The sequence below is a fragment of the Lichenostomus cassidix genome, chromosome 1 (genome assembly GCF_008360975.1).
Source record: "Lichenostomus cassidix isolate B80296 chromosome 1, HeHo_3.0, whole genome shotgun sequence".
Lineage (NCBI taxonomy): Eukaryota > Metazoa > Chordata > Aves > Passeriformes > Meliphagidae > Lichenostomus > Lichenostomus cassidix.
In genome coordinates, this window is record NC_139479.1 from 64986771 (window position 1) to 65006886 (window position 20116).

Consider the following 20116-nt stretch of genomic DNA (forward strand, 5'->3'; position numbering starts at 1 on the left):
GATCTGTAGTTTGTTTCTTCTGGTTTATCACATAATACTGGAGTAGTTCTCTGCAGAGTTCTTGCAAATACTGCTGCATGTATGTTAGCATCCTCACAAGGAAAAAAACCCACACAAAGAAAAAGCCCCAAAACTCCAAACCCTTCATCATTATCAGAAACTAGGAACTACTACAGGGAGATCATGTAGCTGATAAAGGGGAGCCCAAAAAAAAAATGCTCATTGTGTGATCAGGTACTGAATGGAGACAAACTATTTTGAATACATTCATATTTCTTTCCATCTTCGGAGATCTTGCTACATAAGGGAGAGGAATTGGAGAATGACTTTCATCTTTTAATACAAAAGTACAATTTTCAGGACATGTCTATCCTTTGCTTCCTGTTTTTCATCGTATTTCTGATTTTTTGATAGAGGAATCACAAACTGGTTAGGTAGTACTGATTTGTTTGAAATGTGTGGCCCAGCTGTCCCTAGACTGGAATGGAAAGGCTGCTTTTACTCCAGTGGGAAAAGGTTGTTGTGTAGTAGGTGTAAAAACCTTGCAGAGCAATCTTTTAAATATTGGGGTTTCTCCCTGGACTTAGTGGCATCAAAAACAGTAAAATGAAGCTGTGATAAGCAGCTGTGTTGAATTTATTAAGACCAGAATTTCACCTTTGTGTTCAGTCTCAATACATCAAGAATTCTGGTCTGCCTCCAGAATTGTTAATGTCCTTTAATGAATCTATAATATGATTTGCATAAATAGTCTTCAGAGAGATAAACATAACCCAGGAACTCCTCTTTGAGAAGTGCACAGTTTCACTGTCTGACAATGATGCAGCCTCCTAGCACTTCCCTTCTGGCACCAGTGGGAGCCATGTGTTCTTGGTCACAAAGCCAAAAGAGCCAAAAAAGCCACACCAGATCTACTATTAACTTGGGGCAGGAGCACTTTTCAAAAGGCACAAGCTGTGAATTGGAATTTCTTTAAGCCAAAGGCTATTACATAACAAGCCAAGCATCTTCTCATTTTTCAAGTGAGATTCTAAATTGTTCCATCACCCAGAGATGCTTAACATGTTGAATTGTTACATTATATATAGCTTGCAGTCGTAGATGCAATCTCTCAAATTGAGTTTGAGAACAGCAGTGAGTTCAGAAGCAATTTGTGGATCAGAGTTCTAGTCGTTTAGGAAGTGCCTTGGATAAACGACTAAGAGGGACCTCTGCAAATCCAGACTCCAGCCTCAGGAGTCCATGGACAAACTTATCTGTGTGATTATTGTGTCAAGAACACAAGTATAACCAAAGAGTAGGCTGGGAACATTTATCAGGAAGGTAAAGTATATCTGTGAAAGCAGAAGAGTAAAAGAGATGACTGTAACGTTACTGGAAATATAAATATTATCTTGCACAGCAACCTTTACTCTAGACCTGGTTTTTACTTGGTCCATCATATACTCCCAGAGAATCACGCAGGCGATACTATGGCTGTTCTACTAATAATTTGAAATCCAGGTACCTGGATTATTTGAAATCCAGGTTCCTGCTTTACTTAATAGGACATTATTCAGAGTGAAAAACTGCTCTGAACTAGGGAGACCAGAAAAAAGAACTTGAATTTCTTCTACCCTAGACCATGCACAAGACTGGCAAGTCTTTTCCTAGATCAAAATCTTGCAGCTAAAATTTTGTTTCACTGTAACAATTGATAAATTCTGTTTTCGTTCCATTGCAAAACACAACCAGTTTGCAAACTTTGAAGGCTATCACAAAACAGGGTTACTGTCCTGTTAGATAGCTCTCTTCAAGCACCTCACTCATGACTCAAAACCATCTGACTTCTTACCTTTTGTCCACAGCGCTCTTACTTTCGAACTCTCCTCATGTACGGATTCCACTTCCTTGTGTGGTTTCTCTGTGTCAAAGAGATCCGGGACACACAGTGTGGATTTAAACTTCTAACCAGAGAAGCTGCCTTGCAGACTTTCTCAAATCTTCATATAGAACGCTGGTAAATTGTTCCTTTTTTTTGTTACTGGGGTTTTTTTATAATTGAACATGGGTTTGAAAAAGTAATTTCAGTATTGCAGCTACAATGAAGCATATGATGTCTGTGTATAAATCCCAGCTGCTCAGTTTAGCCAATTACAGTACTACTTGCATGGCAGCTTTAATTTCTTGTTACAATACAGTATCCTGGTAATTGCTAAAACTTCTATGTTCTTACTAAGATACATTCAAGGAGAATAGTTGGGTATTTAATTTTATTCTTTATTTGATTTTATTCTCTTTTTTCAAAGGAATTATGTAATCCTAGGTAGGATATTTTGATTTTGTCTTGACAGAGGAAATGGTAATTGATTAGAAAAGAGGAGAGGAAAAAGGCCCCAAACAACAGAAAATCCCAATAACTCTTCTTTTTTCACCTCCAGAAGAAATTTCAAACAATTTTTCATTGTGTAAACAAATTTTCATTTAAAATTGATGTGTAATGTGTTTACTCATCAAGTCAATATAAAATTACTATAAAATCAGCTATCTAATAATCCCCACCTGCTTAGACCCTCACATGCTTTTGCCATGCTTTTTTCCATTCCAGTGGACATTGATGTGAATATCACGTCTTTAATATTAAAAATACTAGAAAACAGACCAGATTTTTCTTCTTACTATGCTGAATTTGATTTATAGATACTTATATTTAAGAAATCCTGAAAGCGAACTGAAGCATACAAAGAAAAATAGTTTTATAATTATGGCAGTAAGGATCATGTAACACTTTTCAAAGAGACCAAGATATTTCCTAGAATATTTTTTTAATCTAACCCTAAATTTTAGAAAGCATTTGAAAACTAATAGATTCTGCAAACTGTTTATATAGTCGATACTAAGAAGTAATGCTTACATCCTAAACTAGCTTTTTTTTGTTGAGTGTTCTCATTGTCATTTTTGTTTAACTATCCTTTGGCTGTGTATATATGAATATAAACGAAACATTCTTGAAATTTACTTTCTAAATAGCAAAGTTTTGACATTAGTTTGAAATGAGAGCAACCTTTTGAGCAGAGAGCATATGCTTTGTGTTTTCGATTCTGAATCTGATTACACGACTAATCTGTTTTTTCAGAAATGGATGTAGCACATTTTTTAATTTATAACTTAAAAGAAAATTACAAGAGATATAAAAACATAACAGAGACAGTAGGAATTACTGGCTTCAGACTACAAAAGAAGGTCTAGTTCTGTATCTACAGTCTTGACCTGAGAAATGTAACCGTTTGTGTTAAATTTTTATGCACAGGAGAAATACTGGAAAATTAAATGGTCTCACTGGCCAAGTTTTCCTATTCTAAATTTGATCACTGATTTCTTCTGACAACAAAAAACCTGATAAATTTTCTTCCAGCCAGAAAATGCTATCCTTAGGAGAACTAGACGTAGCAATTACTGTGCTACCTTAGTGATAGGAGGGGAAATTCAGGGAGGGGAAATTCAAAGTGTAGTTCTACTCCTCATTTGACTGACATGTCTTCGTGAACTGGCAATTTATAATGGCACTGTATGCCAGCAGATCATGGAACAGATCAAATTGTTGCTATTACTTTTATCTATAAAAATTGCATTGTGCACTGAACAAACCATGGTATTTCACCTTAAAAACTGGAAAGATCAATATAAAAAATTAAAGTTTGTTTCTCCAGTTTGTCGCTAATCTCTAAATATGAGTTGCTATATAAAAATTACAGAAAAATAAGCATTCATACTGCTACAGGGATTTTTTCCCCACTTTCGTGCCTTTGTAGACCAACACAAGCAGTGGAATGAGCTGTTTTTTTCCTGGTTTTGTGCATGGCAAGTAGAATTGTTTATGAGTGTCTATTCAACGCAAAAATATTTTTGCTGTTTTAACTGTGTGTGTTTCGTCTTGTAAAAAGTCCTACTCCTGGCTGATGTATGGGGACTTTCAAAAGCCCCAGTTTAGCTAGGGTAGTGCTGGCAGTATAGTCCACTTGCCATCCTGCTTCTTTGTTAGACCTCTTTGACCATTGGCAGTTTTCTTTGCCTTTTAAAGTTTACTGGAAAAACATGTCCAGGGTGTACAAAAGTCATAAATTCCAGTTAAAACATAAGTGAAGGCCTGATTTTGTTTTTTGAAACACATAATATTGGACCAGGAAAAAGAAAAGAATCCTAGTGCAATGTTAAAATCCAGAATAATTTTTCAGGATAGATATTTTATAAGCTCAAGCATCTTAAGGATTCAGTTTAAAAGGACTGAATTCAATTAAACACCTACCAACTTGGTGTTAAAATGTGTTTTAGTCAACATTGTCTTTAACTTAACCAAAACTCAACCACACAGAAAGCTTGTCCTTTACTTTTCTTTACTTCATGTTTGTGGCAATTGACACATCATGGAGCCACTATTAGAAATCAATGGCAAAATCATTCCCACATATATTTTTGAGTATCTAATTCTGGGTACTCATATTGGAACCTGAATTCATTCAGGCTGGAGCCAAACTTGGGTATTCTAAGCAGTGTGGCCCTCCCAGGAGGCAGCTGTCTTCAGTCTCTGCAGCAGGGTGAAGTACATGGTGTGAATAATACTTTGTTGTTTCTAGGAGTGGTTCTGTCACATGTTAAGTGCTCACAAATGCTTACCAGCTCATCCGCTGGTGTGGCTTTGATCTCCTCTAGCGTAGGCTCCATCTAATACCCACGCTTAAATCCTGGCTGTGGAAGCTTCTGGGTGGTTCTCCTGTACCAGCTGGATCTGGTGGTCTGCAGTATGGGTGTAGTGTAATGCTGTCAGTGTGATGAGCACGCTGCAGTCTGTATTCCCTGACCATTCTAGTGTACTAAAAGGTGGTGGGAAGAGGGAAGAAAAACGATAACCCAGGGGTATTCTGCTGAAGTGGTTCTCCTTTCAGCTTTGAATAGGTTTGGGTTTTTTAATTTCGGGATATGTTCGCTGTTAGCCAAATGGCAACCACATGTAACAATATTAGTGTTCAACCTGATTAATTCCTGTGCTTTTAATGTTTTACTTTGAGCCCTGTAGTTCACAGAACTATTTAATGTTGTTGTTCTGTGATGTATGTGCTGACATTCCAGTAATCAGTTGTCCACAGGAATTACTGCAAATAACTATTAGTTCACTAGGCTAATAGTTTATGTAATACTTGTAGAGCAGCTCATATAGTCTAATTCATCAATTATTCTGCGTCTCTTAAGATTTTTAGTCATTTAAGTAGTGAGTATTACAAAATTAGGTTTAGTCTCAATAGACATGATTCATGAACATGTAGAAGAGACCATGGAGTGATTAATAAAATAATATTCAACTGTCATTTAAAGAAAGCAGTGAAATGGCAAGGCAGCTTGGAGTAGAATCAGTTCACCGAGGTAAAAAAATAATTTGTTCTTATAACTTTTTTGGTCACAATGAGAAGACCTGTGTCCTAGTCAAAATCAGATTTACAAAGTAGCTCTAAATTCTCTGTACACAGTAGCTGTAGTCTCTGTAGATAACGTCTGTGCTGTCTTTGTTTCAATGCTGTCCCGTGTGGTGTCAGTGGCTCTCCTGTCACACACACGGAGAGGGCGAGTTCAGGTCGGTGCACGTGTGCCTGTGGTTCCACCAGCAAGCCAGCTGTGCTCCGTACTTCAGTGGGAACCTACCTGTGTGTCAGACCTACATGCACATTTCAAAGTGGACTGCTCTTGCCTTCATTAATAGTTTTGCAGAAATGCACTGCTTAAAAGGAGAAGGTGGCTTGAAATAGAAGGAAATAACATCTGAACCTGGCTAGCAACCCGATAAAGTAGGACTTCTGCCTACTCTTCTCTGTCCCTTTCCACCTTTTCTTTAGTGTTAAATGGAATTACCAAAGACATGAATTCAAGCAACCCTTTAAGCATGAATGAATTTTTTTTTTTTTAATTGCATATGTTTCCCCAGTGGCAATAGATTTTTTTTCATTTCAAAAGAAAACTGTCTTGGACTTAGCAATGACAATTTAAGGCAAATCACCAGAACCTTCATAATTGTCATTTATGTTCAACATTATCAATAGTAGCTGCTGGCAATTTCATGTGCTGATTTCTAAATGAGCATTAAAAGCGGCCGAGCTACTTGTTGAATATCCAGTCTCTGGTGTTTCAGAGCGAGAAGGCCCACTTGAGAATGCATTTGCAGGAATGAAACACACAGACAATTCCCTGTGCAGAGACCTGGGAGAATTAAGGAGTATTTTGGACAAACTGAGAAGGAATGAGGACCTGACAGAGTAGGATCAGTGCCCCAGTTCATTTTGCTGTACAGCCTGCAAAAAATTGTGCCAACAAAAAAGACAAGTCTCTCCAAGAGGGTTTTTGTGTTGTGCATTAAGTGGTCACTAAAGTACAACTGTTGTTTAGGTTCTGTTATGCACAGTAACGTAAATAATTTCTCAGTGCTATGCGGCTGCCTTGAGTTTCTTGACTTAGAAAGTGAAAGGAGAAACCATCAGATCATCATAAAGCAACAGCGGGTAGATGTCCCTTTTGGTGAAACTGCTACAGATGTGGAGTGACATGGTACATTTGACTGCTTGGTCTTTATGGTCTTCAAAAATGTTTAAATTGTGATTGCAGCAGAATGAAAAGCAGGCAGTGGACTGAATACAGACTGATCTGTACCTTGAAAAACAGGACACAGTGAAGTATTCTTATTGGTGTCTGTATGTTGGCTGTGTTCTGAGATGTTTAGTCAGGAAAATTAATTTCCCTTCCATGTGTATCTGACCTGTAGAGCATTGGTATCAACTACATGACTGAACAATCATTTAATTAACATTGCCACTGTCTTTCTTCTGGGAGTGTGTGTGACTGAATTTGCTGTTTCCTGTTCTTCTTCAGGGCGTTTGACGTGGAACTTCTTTATATAGCCCAGCGCTTGAAAATACCTATAGCAGAAGTTGCTGTCAACTGGACTGAAATAGAAGGTAGGGAAATTGTTCATGTTCTTGTAAGATTCCTTACATGTCAATCCAGAATAACAGACCAAGGGTCTTGCCATATTTACCCAGTTTTGATAGCACACAGCTTTCTTTTCATATGAATTTATAATTTCATGTCCTTGCCAGCCTGGTGCCATGGCTTGGTACAGAAAGAGTAGGTGAAGGGGTAGCACGGGAGAGGAACTCTGCACTCCCACTGGAGACAAAGGTAGGGAATTACACTGCTAGGGCAAAACACTACTTTGGCATGTCCTCTTGCTGTAGTATGTTAATAAATTAGTGCAGTTTTAAGACACTGGGCAGGGAGTCTGACCATCATTGCAAATTGATTCAGTTCCATTTCCCTGTGTCTTGCCTTCCAAAATTCTCAGTTATTAAGGCTTCCTCTAGAGCACCATCTCTTCTTAAGATGTGATATTCTTTCAGACCTGTAGGGAGGTCTCTGCCACTGAGTTACTGGGAAGTATAGCTCCTTGCATATTTCTTCAGTCAGAGCCAGCTTAAGAGGTACTGCTTGCTTCAGCTCACTTCCCCCCCATCAAATGCAGTTCTTCCATTTTTTTCCCATTTTCATGTTTCTTACATTATTTTTAACTTGAATCTCTTCTCAGCACAACCCCTGAACAACAGAAATTATAATGAACTGCAGTGATGATGAAAGATGCAAGTAGAGAATGTCCTGAGCCAGCTTTACTAGAAATGCTTCCTTTCAGTGCAGTTCCATGTGTACATTGCACCTAACACAAATGTTAGTAGAGATGGTAGAAGCCTTAGTTTTGTCATGTGGGTTCCTTGCCTTGCCTGAAGATTGGCATCTTCATATTGTTGTGAGACAAGGTGGTGGTCCTTTTCTCCAAAGTTGCTAGATAGATCATTTGCTTAATTTTTAGTGTTCAGGTTCCTATTTACTTGAACAGAGCCTTGTCACAGAGAAGGCTCTGCATCTTGTCACATACATGGAATTATTGTGCTGCTTGCAAACTAGTCTCCCACCTTTGGCATAATGTAATTATTATAAAACAATAGCTTTCAAAATCCAATTTTTTAATTAATGTTAAGGTCTAGGTTGTGGGTCTGAGTGTGCTGAGAATGCAGAGGTTCATGACTTCTTAAATGTGTGTCTTGCCAATGCTGATTTTTTTTCTAACAATGTCCTTCTGATTTTCTCCTTCATTAATCACAGGTTCTAAGTTAGTTCCCTTTTGGAGCTGGCTGCAGATGGGCAGGGATCTTCTTTTTATACGACTGCGATATATGACTGGTGCCTGGAAGCTTGAAGCAAAAAAATGTAATTAGGTTATTTACATTTTCCAAATATATTATTATGCTTAATGGAACACGAGAACGGTTTCAATCAAGTGAAGTGGTGGTGAAAGCTGAGGTAATTCTTCATTGTTCCTCTTGTATGTTTCATTTTTGCAGCATGTATGTGTTTTATAAGATTGTCAGCAGAGAATTTGTACATTTTGAAAAAAGAAAGCATTTCCAAAAAGATTTTCTTACGTGGTAATCGGGTTTTTATTTTAATAAACAGTAGCTTTAACGTGTCTTATAAATTCATTCAAATAAATATATTTGCTTTTGTCTCATCATACATCTGGAATCTCATTATGCATACTAAGAAGAGGCACTCTGTTCTACATTGTGCAATGTTCTGTTGTGAATGACCACAACCATTTGTATCTGTTATATCTGGAAATTTTAGGCCATATTGCAACTTGGAATTATCATTCATGGTTCACGCTGATGCATGTGTAGATTCAGTGTTATGGGAAACATTAATGGATTTTACTGAGTTATAACAGTAATGTTCATAAAGTTGTTCTCAGGACTTTCAGTAGTCCCTTGACATTCCAAATGTTTTTGTCTGAAGCTGAAATAGTTTTCCTGAGATCAAACTGCAGATCTTTTCCAGACTGCCAGAGGTCCAAGAGAAGGCACATTTAATTTCAAAATGTCTTTTATAAATGTGTTTTGCTCATACATGCTTACTGCTGTATGCTCAAGGCTAGGAGTCCTTGACATCTACAGATCTGTAGTGAAAAGGGTATGGAGAGCTCAGAGCATGCAGAAGTGAGACCCCAGAGTGTACACTGGGGGGCTGTGCATTAGTGATGCCAGTCTGGTGTTGTCATGCTTCAAATGAGATCAGAGACGGAGGGAGGGATCTTGACTCTTTCATGCTAATGTCACACTGTGTTACAGTACAGTAACAGTTTCATTTGTGCTTTCAAAGTAGTTGTGAATTGCCAACAAACTAAGCCAATCTGTCTTTCTGAAACTTGCACAAATTTGAAGAGATTTAAGGAATGAACGGTGTATGGTTGTACTTTCACACATGAACTCACTGGTGATTTTTCTTACTTTTGTGTAATAATGACTTGAGTTTTGCTTCTGTTGGAGTTACCTCAGTTTTCTATAAAGTGCTGGAATAAATTCTCAAAATATATATTCAGTTTGACTTCACAGGCTTTATTCTCTTACTTTGTCCAGACACATCTCTGTCATTTCTGCAGAATCAATCATGACTCCTCATTGCAATTACTGGAATAAAATACCATCTTCTCAGTTTTTGTGAAGTGATTTTCTGTGATCAAACCTGAACAGTGATAGCTTTGCCCATAACTAAAGTTGCCAACCAGTTCTCAAAAGCAGATTCCTAAAATTTTCCTCACATCTTAAAATTGAATGTGTTTGAAATTTTAATGAAAGTAGCTCACATCTTTCAAATTATGAGTCTTAGGTCATGCATTATTTTCTGCATAAGTAAACATCTGGTGATATCTTTTTTTTTAAAAAATCTTTTGAATTGTATGCCAAAGCTTGAAAGGAGGATGCCAAATTTATTATATTTTTCAAGTTAATTTCACAGAATCACAGGATAGTTAGGGGTGGAAGGGACCTTTGGAGATCACCAACTCCAAGCTCCCTGCCAAGACAGGATCACCTAGAGCAGGTGTGTCCAGGTTTTGAATGTCTCCAGACAGGAGGATTCCACGACTCCTGGGCAGCCTATTCCTGTGCTCAGCCACCCTCAACATAAGGAAGTTCTTTCTCATGTTGAGGTAGAACTTACCTTTTTTTATGTCTGTTTGCACATATCTACAAACATTTTTCCAAACTTTGGAGATAAACTCTCCAGTAACTCTCCTTATTGAGCAGTCTCCTTTAGCAACTTTTTATATGTCAGTCCAACAAAATATTTGATACCTTCCACCTTAGAGATGGAGAAGGGAGGCTGCATTTACAGTCTGGGAGCTTTGTGGAGCTGGGTGCTAGAACTTGTCAGGGAATTCTCTTACACTTTCAGTGGATTTGAGCCATGGATAAAGGTCTCTACATGGCTCCATGCTCCAGAGTCTGCTCTCTGACTGAGGTTGATATGGCACTGGTCACTTCCATATGCCTATATGTCCCTGCTCAGCTGCCTTTCAAAACAGGCTTCCTTTTATCTAAATCGCCTGTTAGAAATACTCCTTGACCTGCACTGGCATCCACACTGTGCCCAAAAGTATCTTGAGAGTAGGGCTAGCCAGCTGTGGGACACCTGCTACAGTGTGGATTCACAGAATCACAGAGTATTCTGAGGTGAATGTATCTACAAGGGCTGCTTCTGTAGGTGCAGCGTAACGCATTGCGGTGAGGATAAAAGCTGAACTGGAATAAAAAAGCGAGTAAACTAAGACAGAAGAAAAATGGGGGGAAATAGAAAAGGAGAATGATCTGGAGCTGAAGTTGAAAGCCAGAGTGAAACGGAAGACTTATATTAGCCTAGAAGGATGGTTGACGTTACCTTCTGTCACTCATGCAGCAATCACATCTTCTAGGTAGTGTCCTCAGATCCTATGCAGTATTTGCAGATTATGAAACACACACAGGCCGTACCAGCAGACTGGGACTCACCCCACGTGTGCTCTAACAAAAGCATGTTTTAGACTTACACTTGGGTTTAGATTTTTGCTCTGCTCTCCTCTATGTTCCTTCAGGCCCAGCACACATCAGCTGTTGCACAGCGATCCCAGAATCGGGGGAAGATTCTCCTGGGCACCATTTCAGAAGCAGAGTGCTGGTTTAATTGCACAGAGCCGTAAAGAGGAGTATTCTTGCTCCCTCTACACCTGTTCAGGAGCTGCTTAGAGTCTCGCTCAAGCCAGTTCAGCTCACTAGAACAGCAGGATGCCATCTTCTACATGTTTGCTTTAATTTTGCCTTTCTTCTGAGATAGTTTTCTGCCATTTCAGTGATCTAAAATTACTCCCTGAGTGGCCCAGTAGGCACAGGGTGCAGCAGCAAAAGGAGAGCTTCCCCTTTTGGCAGCTGTGAACTCACCACAAGTTTGCAGACTGGCTTGACACCTGGAGGCTAGTACACTTTCCAAGGGCAGGAAATGTAAATTTAAATTCCTCCTTTTTTAAGACTATACAAGACCTGAGGTCTTGTTGCCCTCTCAAAATGAGACCTTTAATTACTGAGCTCCATCAAGAAAGATCTGACTCTGGCTCTTGATGTGTTCCAGAGACCCCACTTGATTTTACAGAGTGCTACAGCATGAAATAGGAGGTTTGAGTAGAATGTTTCACAGTCATTCCTAGTAGGAAAAAACCTGATTGCTTCACATTTGATGCAGGCCTACTTAATTGCAGAGATTGTGAGAGAGCTAAGTGCCTTGGATATAAACAAACAACCTCCCTGATCACCAAGGCTGTCATTCAAACCAGGGCTCTGCCTAACCTGTCCTCATGCTTCTCTTTGTAAAAGTGCAGAGATGCCTTTATTTCTATTTCAGTGGAGTCTTAACTTTTGCTATTTCTTCCTAGCCTTGCATTTGCAGGGGTGACCTGCAGGAGGTGAAAGTCTTCTGTGTTACCCACTGGGTCCTGCATGACACAGCTCTCCAAAGACACATCAAAACATAAAGTATTCTCAGACTGTGAAAAGGAAATAAAAACAAATAGAGAAAATCTACATGGTAATTCTGCAACATTCATGTTTTTGGTGATTACCACCATCAATGTCTGCATAGGTAGTGCTTTCATAAATGGAGATTTCAGGGTTTTTTTAAATTTTTATATATGCATGAAAACCTTACTTTTCTGCACCACTTTACTAATACTTCAAAAGATATTTTTTTCAAAAAGTAACAATATCAAAGAGTTCTCTTTGAAAAACATGCAAAAAAAAATCAAGTTAGTTAAAAAGATTCAGCAGTTTACATAAGTTTTCTTTACTGTTACTATTTTTCACCACAACCCAGGGTAATAGCAATGCAATATCCCTTGATACACACTTAACTTTTATGCTTAAGCTAATATTTGCCTCAAGTTTTAAGTATCAATTGGAAAAAGAGTAAAAATCTCTCTTTTTACTCTCAGGCATGTCTGCAAATGTGCAGTATGTTTTCTGTGACAGCTCTAGCAGCTAATATCTCTAACATGTTTCAGCAATACTGCAGCATAATCACAGGGCAGGGTAGCTCTTAACTGAGTTTACATTTTTAATCAGTTTTAATCTATGGAAAGTACTCAGAGTTCACTGCTATGAAGTAGAAGCAGACAAACATAGAAGATGGCTCCAGTTCTTTCTGCAGAATTGTTTTCAGTAATGCATCAATTTGCAATTCTCAAAGCTTCTGTGCAGACCCTTCTACCACCACCAGCATCCAGGTTAGTTTTTCACCCTGGGAAATAAAATTATAGCAATATGTGTAAGTACAGCTTGTATTTCCAAGCCACAGAACAGTCCCAGCCAGTATTTAACTTGAATTCTCTGCTAATGTTTAAGGCACTGGAGACCTATCCATAATTATTTATGTACCTATTGTCCAAGTGTTCCTTGAGTTCACAGTCATAATGCTGACTGCAAACTAAAAATAGTCAAAATGAAGAGACAGACAAAGACAGAAGGCTGCAATGAAATTTCTGTATCTTAGTGTTTATTACTTAAAATAACATCTAACCTTATTTATGATCTGTGTCTGTTTCTTAGGGATGCAGTGGCATGTCTGTAATGGCTCAAGGGGCATGAATTAAAGTAGTGTTCCAGCACTGTTGGAGGCTGCACCCTGCCAGCTGGACCATAAGTCATCTACCTCTTTGGGACAGAGATTCAGAGGTTAAGAATGGGATGCTGCCATGTCGTCCCTATTGCGTTATCCAACAGCACATAAGGGAGCCTTGAGCACACATGCCCAAGGGGTCATCGAGGCTCAGGGGAGAAGCTACAGACAAACCTTTGTTTCTAACTGGGAAAAGAAATTATATTTTTGTATGACCAAACTTAAGTAATAATTGTGAGATCATAGCTGAGAGAGGTGTGCTAGAATATGATTTCATTTAATAGATCCATCAGAAAAGAAAGGGCTAACTAGCCTCCATTTCCCTCGATGTGTTTTAATCTACTTAACTTTTCGTTCATGGATCTGTTCAACTGCCCTGGCTGCATAATTAGATATTTCCCTGGTGTAAAAAAAGAAACAAATGAAACTTTTCCAGTCCCATTTGCTGGGCTTAGTCTTCTAAGTACCCATACACTCTCCAGTATTCAAGAAACAGCTGTAGACCAAACAAACATCCTCCCAAAATGGCTTAGCCATAGGTGATCCTTCTTACCTACATGATCTTAACTCCCCCTCAGGTCCATCCCTTTGCATCAGTCAGGCTCTGCCTTCCTTGAGTCTTCATGTTCTGCTGTCAAGATGACTTTCCTCCATTGGATTTTCATCAATTTGTTGTTTTAGCAGAACAAACATCAATATCTATACTGAATCCAAGCTTTTGTTGCTGGCACAATCTATGCAATATTCTTGAAGAATGAGGTGACATGAACTCTGGCATTCCCATCTGGCTTTTGCCTTGTTTTGATGTTTCATCTGGGGTTATTCTGGAGCTCTATAAAGATCCTGTTACAAAACAAAGGGAAATATTGAGTGTCAGCTTGGACTGGAGATCAGAAGAGGTACTTGAACCACAGGATGATGAAGAATCATGGAGTTCTGCACACAGTCTTGGCAAATTCACTTTTCCTAGTCTCTGGAAAGCAGCCTTCCACATGTGGGACTAATCCTTGTCTTCCTATCTTTGTAGAGTAGAGAAAGGTTTAGCTAATTATGTCAAGGACAGGCTTCACCCTGTAGCCACACGACAACCTCAGTTGCACAGGCTGTCATAAACTACCCACTGCATATTCTCAATCATCTGCTGTCAAACTAGGAAAAAGGTCAAAACCACAAGGAATTTCTAACTCTTTTTGGCTGACTAGGTCTGCCATTTAAGGTCTCAAACAACAGAACTGCTGATAACTTCCATATCTTGTTGCCAAAAAAAACCAAAACCAAAACCATATCCATGGACATCTTCCAGTTTTTAAGCCAAGTCATACATTTTGGAAGTGGTAATCAACTGTGTCAGCTCTCCCTTTAGTTGTTTTACAAGTCTGGGTAGGTTCTGCCTGGTGAAAGGTTTTGTGATAAAGAAAGATGAAACGTAGATGAGGTTAGAACAACCTTTACTGGTTTTCAGTCTTCAAACAGTAAAATTCTGGTCTCACAAAACATGTTTTCTGATGTTATGTTTAATTTTACTATTCTTGACATTTTGTTTTCTCAATAAAATGCTTCATAAGAATAGGAACAGAATAAAAAATAACCAGTTTTCTGCAGGAGTACTGCAAAGGGACTACAAAAAGGACCAATTGTTCTTATAAAGGAGAAAGCAAGCAATTTCATTCCAGTATTTTCTAGAAAGCTAGAAAAAAGAGTGGTCGACTGAACAAGAATATATTAGATTCAAGCAGCTTCTACATGCATTTCTCATGTTTTCATGTATTGCCTCAATTTCCATGATACTTCTGAAATTCTTGCACCCACACTCATCTGCATATAGTGATCCCATGGCAGAAGAAATCTGGACCTTTTCATTTCACTTATCAAATGAATTAATTACTGAAAAAGTCTGTTTACCAAAATGAATAAATAAAGCTAGACAACTTAATAGAGCCATTCATCTTTGAATATTAAACAAAGAATAAGGAATGCTGTGATTTGTCAGATCCTACAGAAATACTCCAGAGGGGTGATGTTACTATTTTGTCTGCATATGTGATGTTTGTCTTTCACATACTTGCCAGTGCCTTCCAAAGCCTCATGAGAACCAAGGAAGAGCTAACTTCATATCCTGGACATTACCTTTTCCAGAAGGTAGAAGAGGATCATGGTGAAGTCCCAAATGTAGAGCCACTGCTTAGGTACCCCTGAACAGTCATTCAAAGGCAAGAGAATGTGCTGTTATATTACACTGAGAAGACTGAAGGAAGGAATGTCAGTGTGAGGCCCACTCCATTCTTTGAAACCATGGATGTGCTGCCTCAAATACTAAAACACTTTGGAGACAGTAGTGAGAGAAGAGTGATCTTGCTGTGTGCACCCTTGCCCATCATGAAGGAATTTCAGGAGTGCCTTGAACAGACCTGCATGATTACAGGAATCTAATTTCACATGTAATGATTTCTCTGGTTGTAAAATAATGAAACATTCTTTCTATTCCTGGCTACTCCTGATTTACTCAAGATTATACAGTAAATCAGTCTAGCCCTAATCTGGAAGATGGGCATGATAATTTAATTACCCTCAAAAAACCCCTTCTGAATTTTCCAGTGGTAGGACAAAAGATTCTAATATGTTAGGATAGAAGCTCCTTGCTGTGAGCAGCAAACATTCACAGGGGATGTGAAGTCATTTTCTTTTCATTACCTGGGACCCCAATTACCCTGCCTGCAGGCTGCACTAAAAATCCTGGGGTTTTAGTTCCTCTCCTCCTGAGATGTTCTCTAGTAATGCCAGCATTAGGATTATAGTTCTGTAGGTGTGCAGTCAACACCAGGCAATACGTTCCCTACTTTAAAGTAGCTTTATTATGTACTGTGATTACTTTGGGGAGATTACTGTCTTTGCTACTAAGTGCAAATCTAATGCATAATATCACTGCACAAAGTTAAAAGCCACTGCTGCACTCAGATATTTAAGAGTTAGGAAAATTCAGCAGGAATGTAGGCTGGTGTGCTCATCTGTGCCTAGATAGCAATTTACAAGGACCCTAAAAGTTTCTTAAGAAATTTCTAGTTCTACAGGTTTGTTCTTTCCATGTTGCTGCTGCAGACTTGTCAAAATTTTCCTCCCAATTTAATCTGCATTTATAGTCACTCAGGGTTGAATCCCATACTAGATGGGACTGTGTCCTGTAGAGATCAATTCTTCATTCTCAAAGAGGACAGACCAATGTAAGCAATTCTCCTAAGATGGCTGTTGCCTTTGCAGTTAGTATCACTGTAAAGATCTTAAATTGACTCACGTTTCCCAGGTCTTTGCTTAACACAGCAAAAAAACTTACAGGAAACATTCACTGGATGTAAAGTCAGTGGCAAACATTATCTTCCATATCTGAGAGATAATGTAATTAAAAACAAAAAAAAGACAGAGATGTGATTGTAATTTTGCTCGGATGTAAAACTGACATCAAAATGTTACGTGGCCAACACACCATTTGATGTTTGATGAGTGCCACTATGAGGGAGCCAGACCTTCAAGAAGAAGTGTTTGCAGCACAGAAGTATTTTCACACAAGAAACTCCCCAAATGCTGTTATGGAGCCACAACACAGCAGTGCTGCTTTCCATTGTGAGGCGTTATACATGCACACAGTATTTCACATATAGCTGTCGTTTAGTAGATTGATTGCATTAGTGCAAAGCTTCTCAAGTTTTATGATGCCATGGCTTTCTCAATAGCAGGGAACAGTCACTCTTACAGATCTACTACATTTTTGCCAGAAAATAAAAGGCTAATGACTTGAAATATGAATGCCACAGTAAGGCCCATGATTAATAGCCACTGAGTAATAAAATCATTGCTGACAAAATATGTCGAATGACAAATTTAAATCTTTTCCAATGAAAAGTTTAAATATCCCCTTGGGAAAGGAGTCCTCTGTCTTGTTTCCAGTGCTGCAGAGGCATTTTACTCAATTGCTTCTCAGGCAAGTGTTGTGAAGCAGTTTCCAGCACATGGACAAGAACCAAGACTTCCCATTCTCAGACACATTTTTTCTGTTAATAGGAAGGTTGTGTACCTCTCCACTTGTCTGTGTCCTTAAGAGTCTTGCCCTTATTGCTGAGCAGTGACCCAATAGAGTTCAGAGGCCTCATGCTAGACCTTTCCATAGCTCAATGACTGTTTCAGAAAGGAGGTACCACAGACTAAACTCGTTTAAGCTAAGCAGGATCCAAAATCTCTCTGCTCCATTTTGTTGTAACCATTTGGTTGTAACCATTATGTTGCTGTGGTGACACAGCCCCTACTTTCTACCTTCTCCAGGCGATGGTCTGGTGCTCACTCTCCTGCAAGCGAGTACCAAGCAGCCACCAAGGACAAAGAGCCACCTCCTACACCCAGCAGCTTTCAACTGAGGGGCTAAGGCAGGCAGGGAGAACTTCTCTAACTCATCAAAGCTGTAACATAAAGGGATTATATACCCATGTTGTGGAAATGAGATCTACTCCCCTACTCTTTATTAAGACATAATTAATTGGGAAACTGATGTTTTGTAGCATAAGATTAAATGCCACAGAATGATAGGTTACTTCTGCTAGAGAAAACTAGATTGGGAGTATCATGGGAAAATACTGAACAAGGAGATTTTTCTGAAACATGCTCAGTCCAAGGTCTCATTTCTTCATCCCCTGAACTATTGTTTATAGTGGTCAGTCCTGTCTTCACAAGATATGCAGTACAATACCCCAGTAAATGACACCAACCCACTGGAAATACCAAATTACCTTAGGGAAACCTGAAGGGAGATGATGCTTCAGCCAAGAAGAATGTGTGTCAGGTGACAGACTCCAGCTTTTGGCTGCTCCACCAGAAGGGTACTGACACTGTCCATCACAGTCAGCCAGAGCACAGCCTCCTAAGCCAAGGCAAAGATCTGGCCTGATCTCTAGAGATGAGGGGTAACACCACCACACCCTGGTCCCTACTTTCACTCTTTTCACATTCTTATCATCCTTGACCTGGAACCATCCCAGCTGAAGGCCCAGCTAGGCTATAATGGGGAAATAGCATCCACCTTTTCTTCTAAAGCTTTTGAGCATTGTCCTTGCTCACATTGCTTGTCTGCAGGTCATGATACAGAGGACAGAGCAAGCACTGAGTGCCTGCCCCTCATCTTCCCTGTCAATGTCTCTTCCCAGCAAAGCCCCACAAGGCTGCACCCACAGTGCCCAGTTAGTCCCAGTGCAAGCAGCCAAACAAGCATTACTACTGACTCCTCCCAGCTTCCAGGAGACTTCTGCAATGACTGTCACTTTTATTACTGGCCCAAAACCCACAGCTGCTGCTCTTTCCACATTGGGATTCCTTATTTCCCTAAACTGCTGCCTCTCCACCTGCATTCTCCACCACCTGGAGGCTGCCAGGCAAGAGAGCAAATACCTCACATATGCTGATGTAGAAAGCCTTCATCAATGTTATTTAAAGCCACAGAGGAAAAGAGCAGCCCCATCCAAATGCCAACAGGGGCACAGCAGGCCCTTGCCCATTCACACCACAAGTTCCACTCTTCTAGGCAGACCTCTATTTCCCAGGACTTCCCCACACAGCCTTCAAAAAGCAAGTAAATCAAAAACCTTTAAGAATATGCCAGCTAAGATATAAATTCCTGCCAATTCCTTAAGACCTGCAGCCTGGTTTTCCTGCACAGCTGGGAGCCTGGTGGGCCATTAAAGGGCATAAATGCCCTGATGCAGGTACATGTCGATACAGGCTGATGTACAAACTGGATTAGACACACAGCCCTTAATACAGCAAAGGGTAGCAGAGCAGTGGTGGTGCTGCAGTATGTATTAAAAATAAGGCATCTTTGTCTGGGACTTGGTATTTTACCCAGTGTTGTGATTTTTTTATGCACACCAAGGCAGAGATGCCCAGGCCACATCATATTTTCTCCCTCATAAGAGCTTAAGAACTCTGGCTTCCCTAAATGTAAATGGAGAGTTTGAGGAAACACAAGCCTTTCATGTGTGTGGGGAGATGTAATGCATTTAGGCAGAATATTTTAATTATGTGAATTACAACAGGACAGCCTGCTCTTTTTAGCATGCTGAGTCATTTCCACTTGGACTCTGCAAACATGGACCCTTGCACTGAGTGTTTAAGTATTTGGAATAAACAATTAATGTTGTGCTCCAGCTTTTGCAAGCCTTAAGCAGAAAAAAGAAATCACTCCTTCTCTTCTTTGTTTCCTTGTGCTTGTTAGTGCCTCCTTTGGAAGAGACTGGAGCTAGTTGGGCACCCCAGTTTGAGACATACAGTGCCAAGGGCCAGTTTGCTGAAACTATTTTACCTAGTTCCCAGGGACTGACTTCTGAGCCTTCTCTTAGGCTTTCAGTTGCCATCCAGTCTCATTTGTGTACAAAATATGGAGAGATGAGTCAGAGTAATTTCTTGCCCTTTATGAAGAAAACCTGATACCTTGTGCATAGTTGTGGTATTTCTATGCACAGTTTACATACTAGCCACCAACCTAGTTTTATTTTTCTTTTAAATCTTTTGATTTTTTTCATACAGTAATTGTTCTCCTGAAGTCTGTAGCTAAATGAGGTGTTTATTCAGCATCTGTGCCTTCTAAATATTTACTAATGAAGATATTTTTAAAAACATTTTCCCTCAGCCTGTTCACCAGGCAGCATAACTTTTTCCATTTCTTTGATCCTGAAGCCCCCTTTATTTTTAATTATCCTCCCTTTGGCAGCCAAAGGAAAATGTGGCAATATATACTAAGCCCTTCCCCACCCCTCTAGTTAACAGAGATACCAGCTGTAGATCAAAGAATCCATCAGAACAAACTGCTTCCTATGCAATAAGCCCTCTGTCTCTGGAATAAGCAAGTTTATCTTCATTGTGCATTCCGATAAGATGTTATTATAGCAGTGACTTTAATTACATTTCTCATTATTACATTAATGTGCAGCAACATAGAGTTTCACTGAATCTAAATGTGTTAGATTGTAAAATATGGTGCCTTTAAGTCTTGTGATGAAAGCCGCAAAACAACAAAAAAAGGGTCCATTTTACA

The 20116-nt window shown here is 39.3% G+C and overlaps 1 protein-coding gene and 1 long non-coding RNA gene across 3 annotated transcripts in view; one reads left to right on the forward strand and one right to left on the reverse strand.

Annotated features, from left to right (window-relative positions):
• The window catches only part of ALG5 (ALG5 dolichyl-phosphate beta-glucosyltransferase), an 18180-nt gene extending 8739 nt beyond the window's left edge, over positions 1–9441 (forward strand). For both annotated transcript variants that reach the window (XM_085061289.1, XM_085061299.1), the window contains exons 8-10: positions 1848–1999; positions 6892–6977; positions 8176–9441. In XM_085061289.1, coding sequence (XP_084917415.1) covers positions 1848–1999; positions 6892–6977; positions 8176–8288 — 351 coding nt within the window. In that variant the 3' untranslated portion in view covers positions 8289–9441. The remainder of the gene's footprint in view (positions 1–1847; positions 2000–6891; positions 6978–8175) is intronic.
• Positions 8191–18309, reverse strand: LOC146444798 (uncharacterized). Its single transcript, XR_014852430.1, has 3 exons — positions 17820–18309; positions 13601–13890; positions 8191–12669 (listed from the first exon to the last, which is right to left on the reverse strand). It is a non-coding gene; the product is annotated as an uncharacterized LOC146444798 (long non-coding RNA).
• Positions 18310–20116: the final 1807 nt, after the last annotated feature.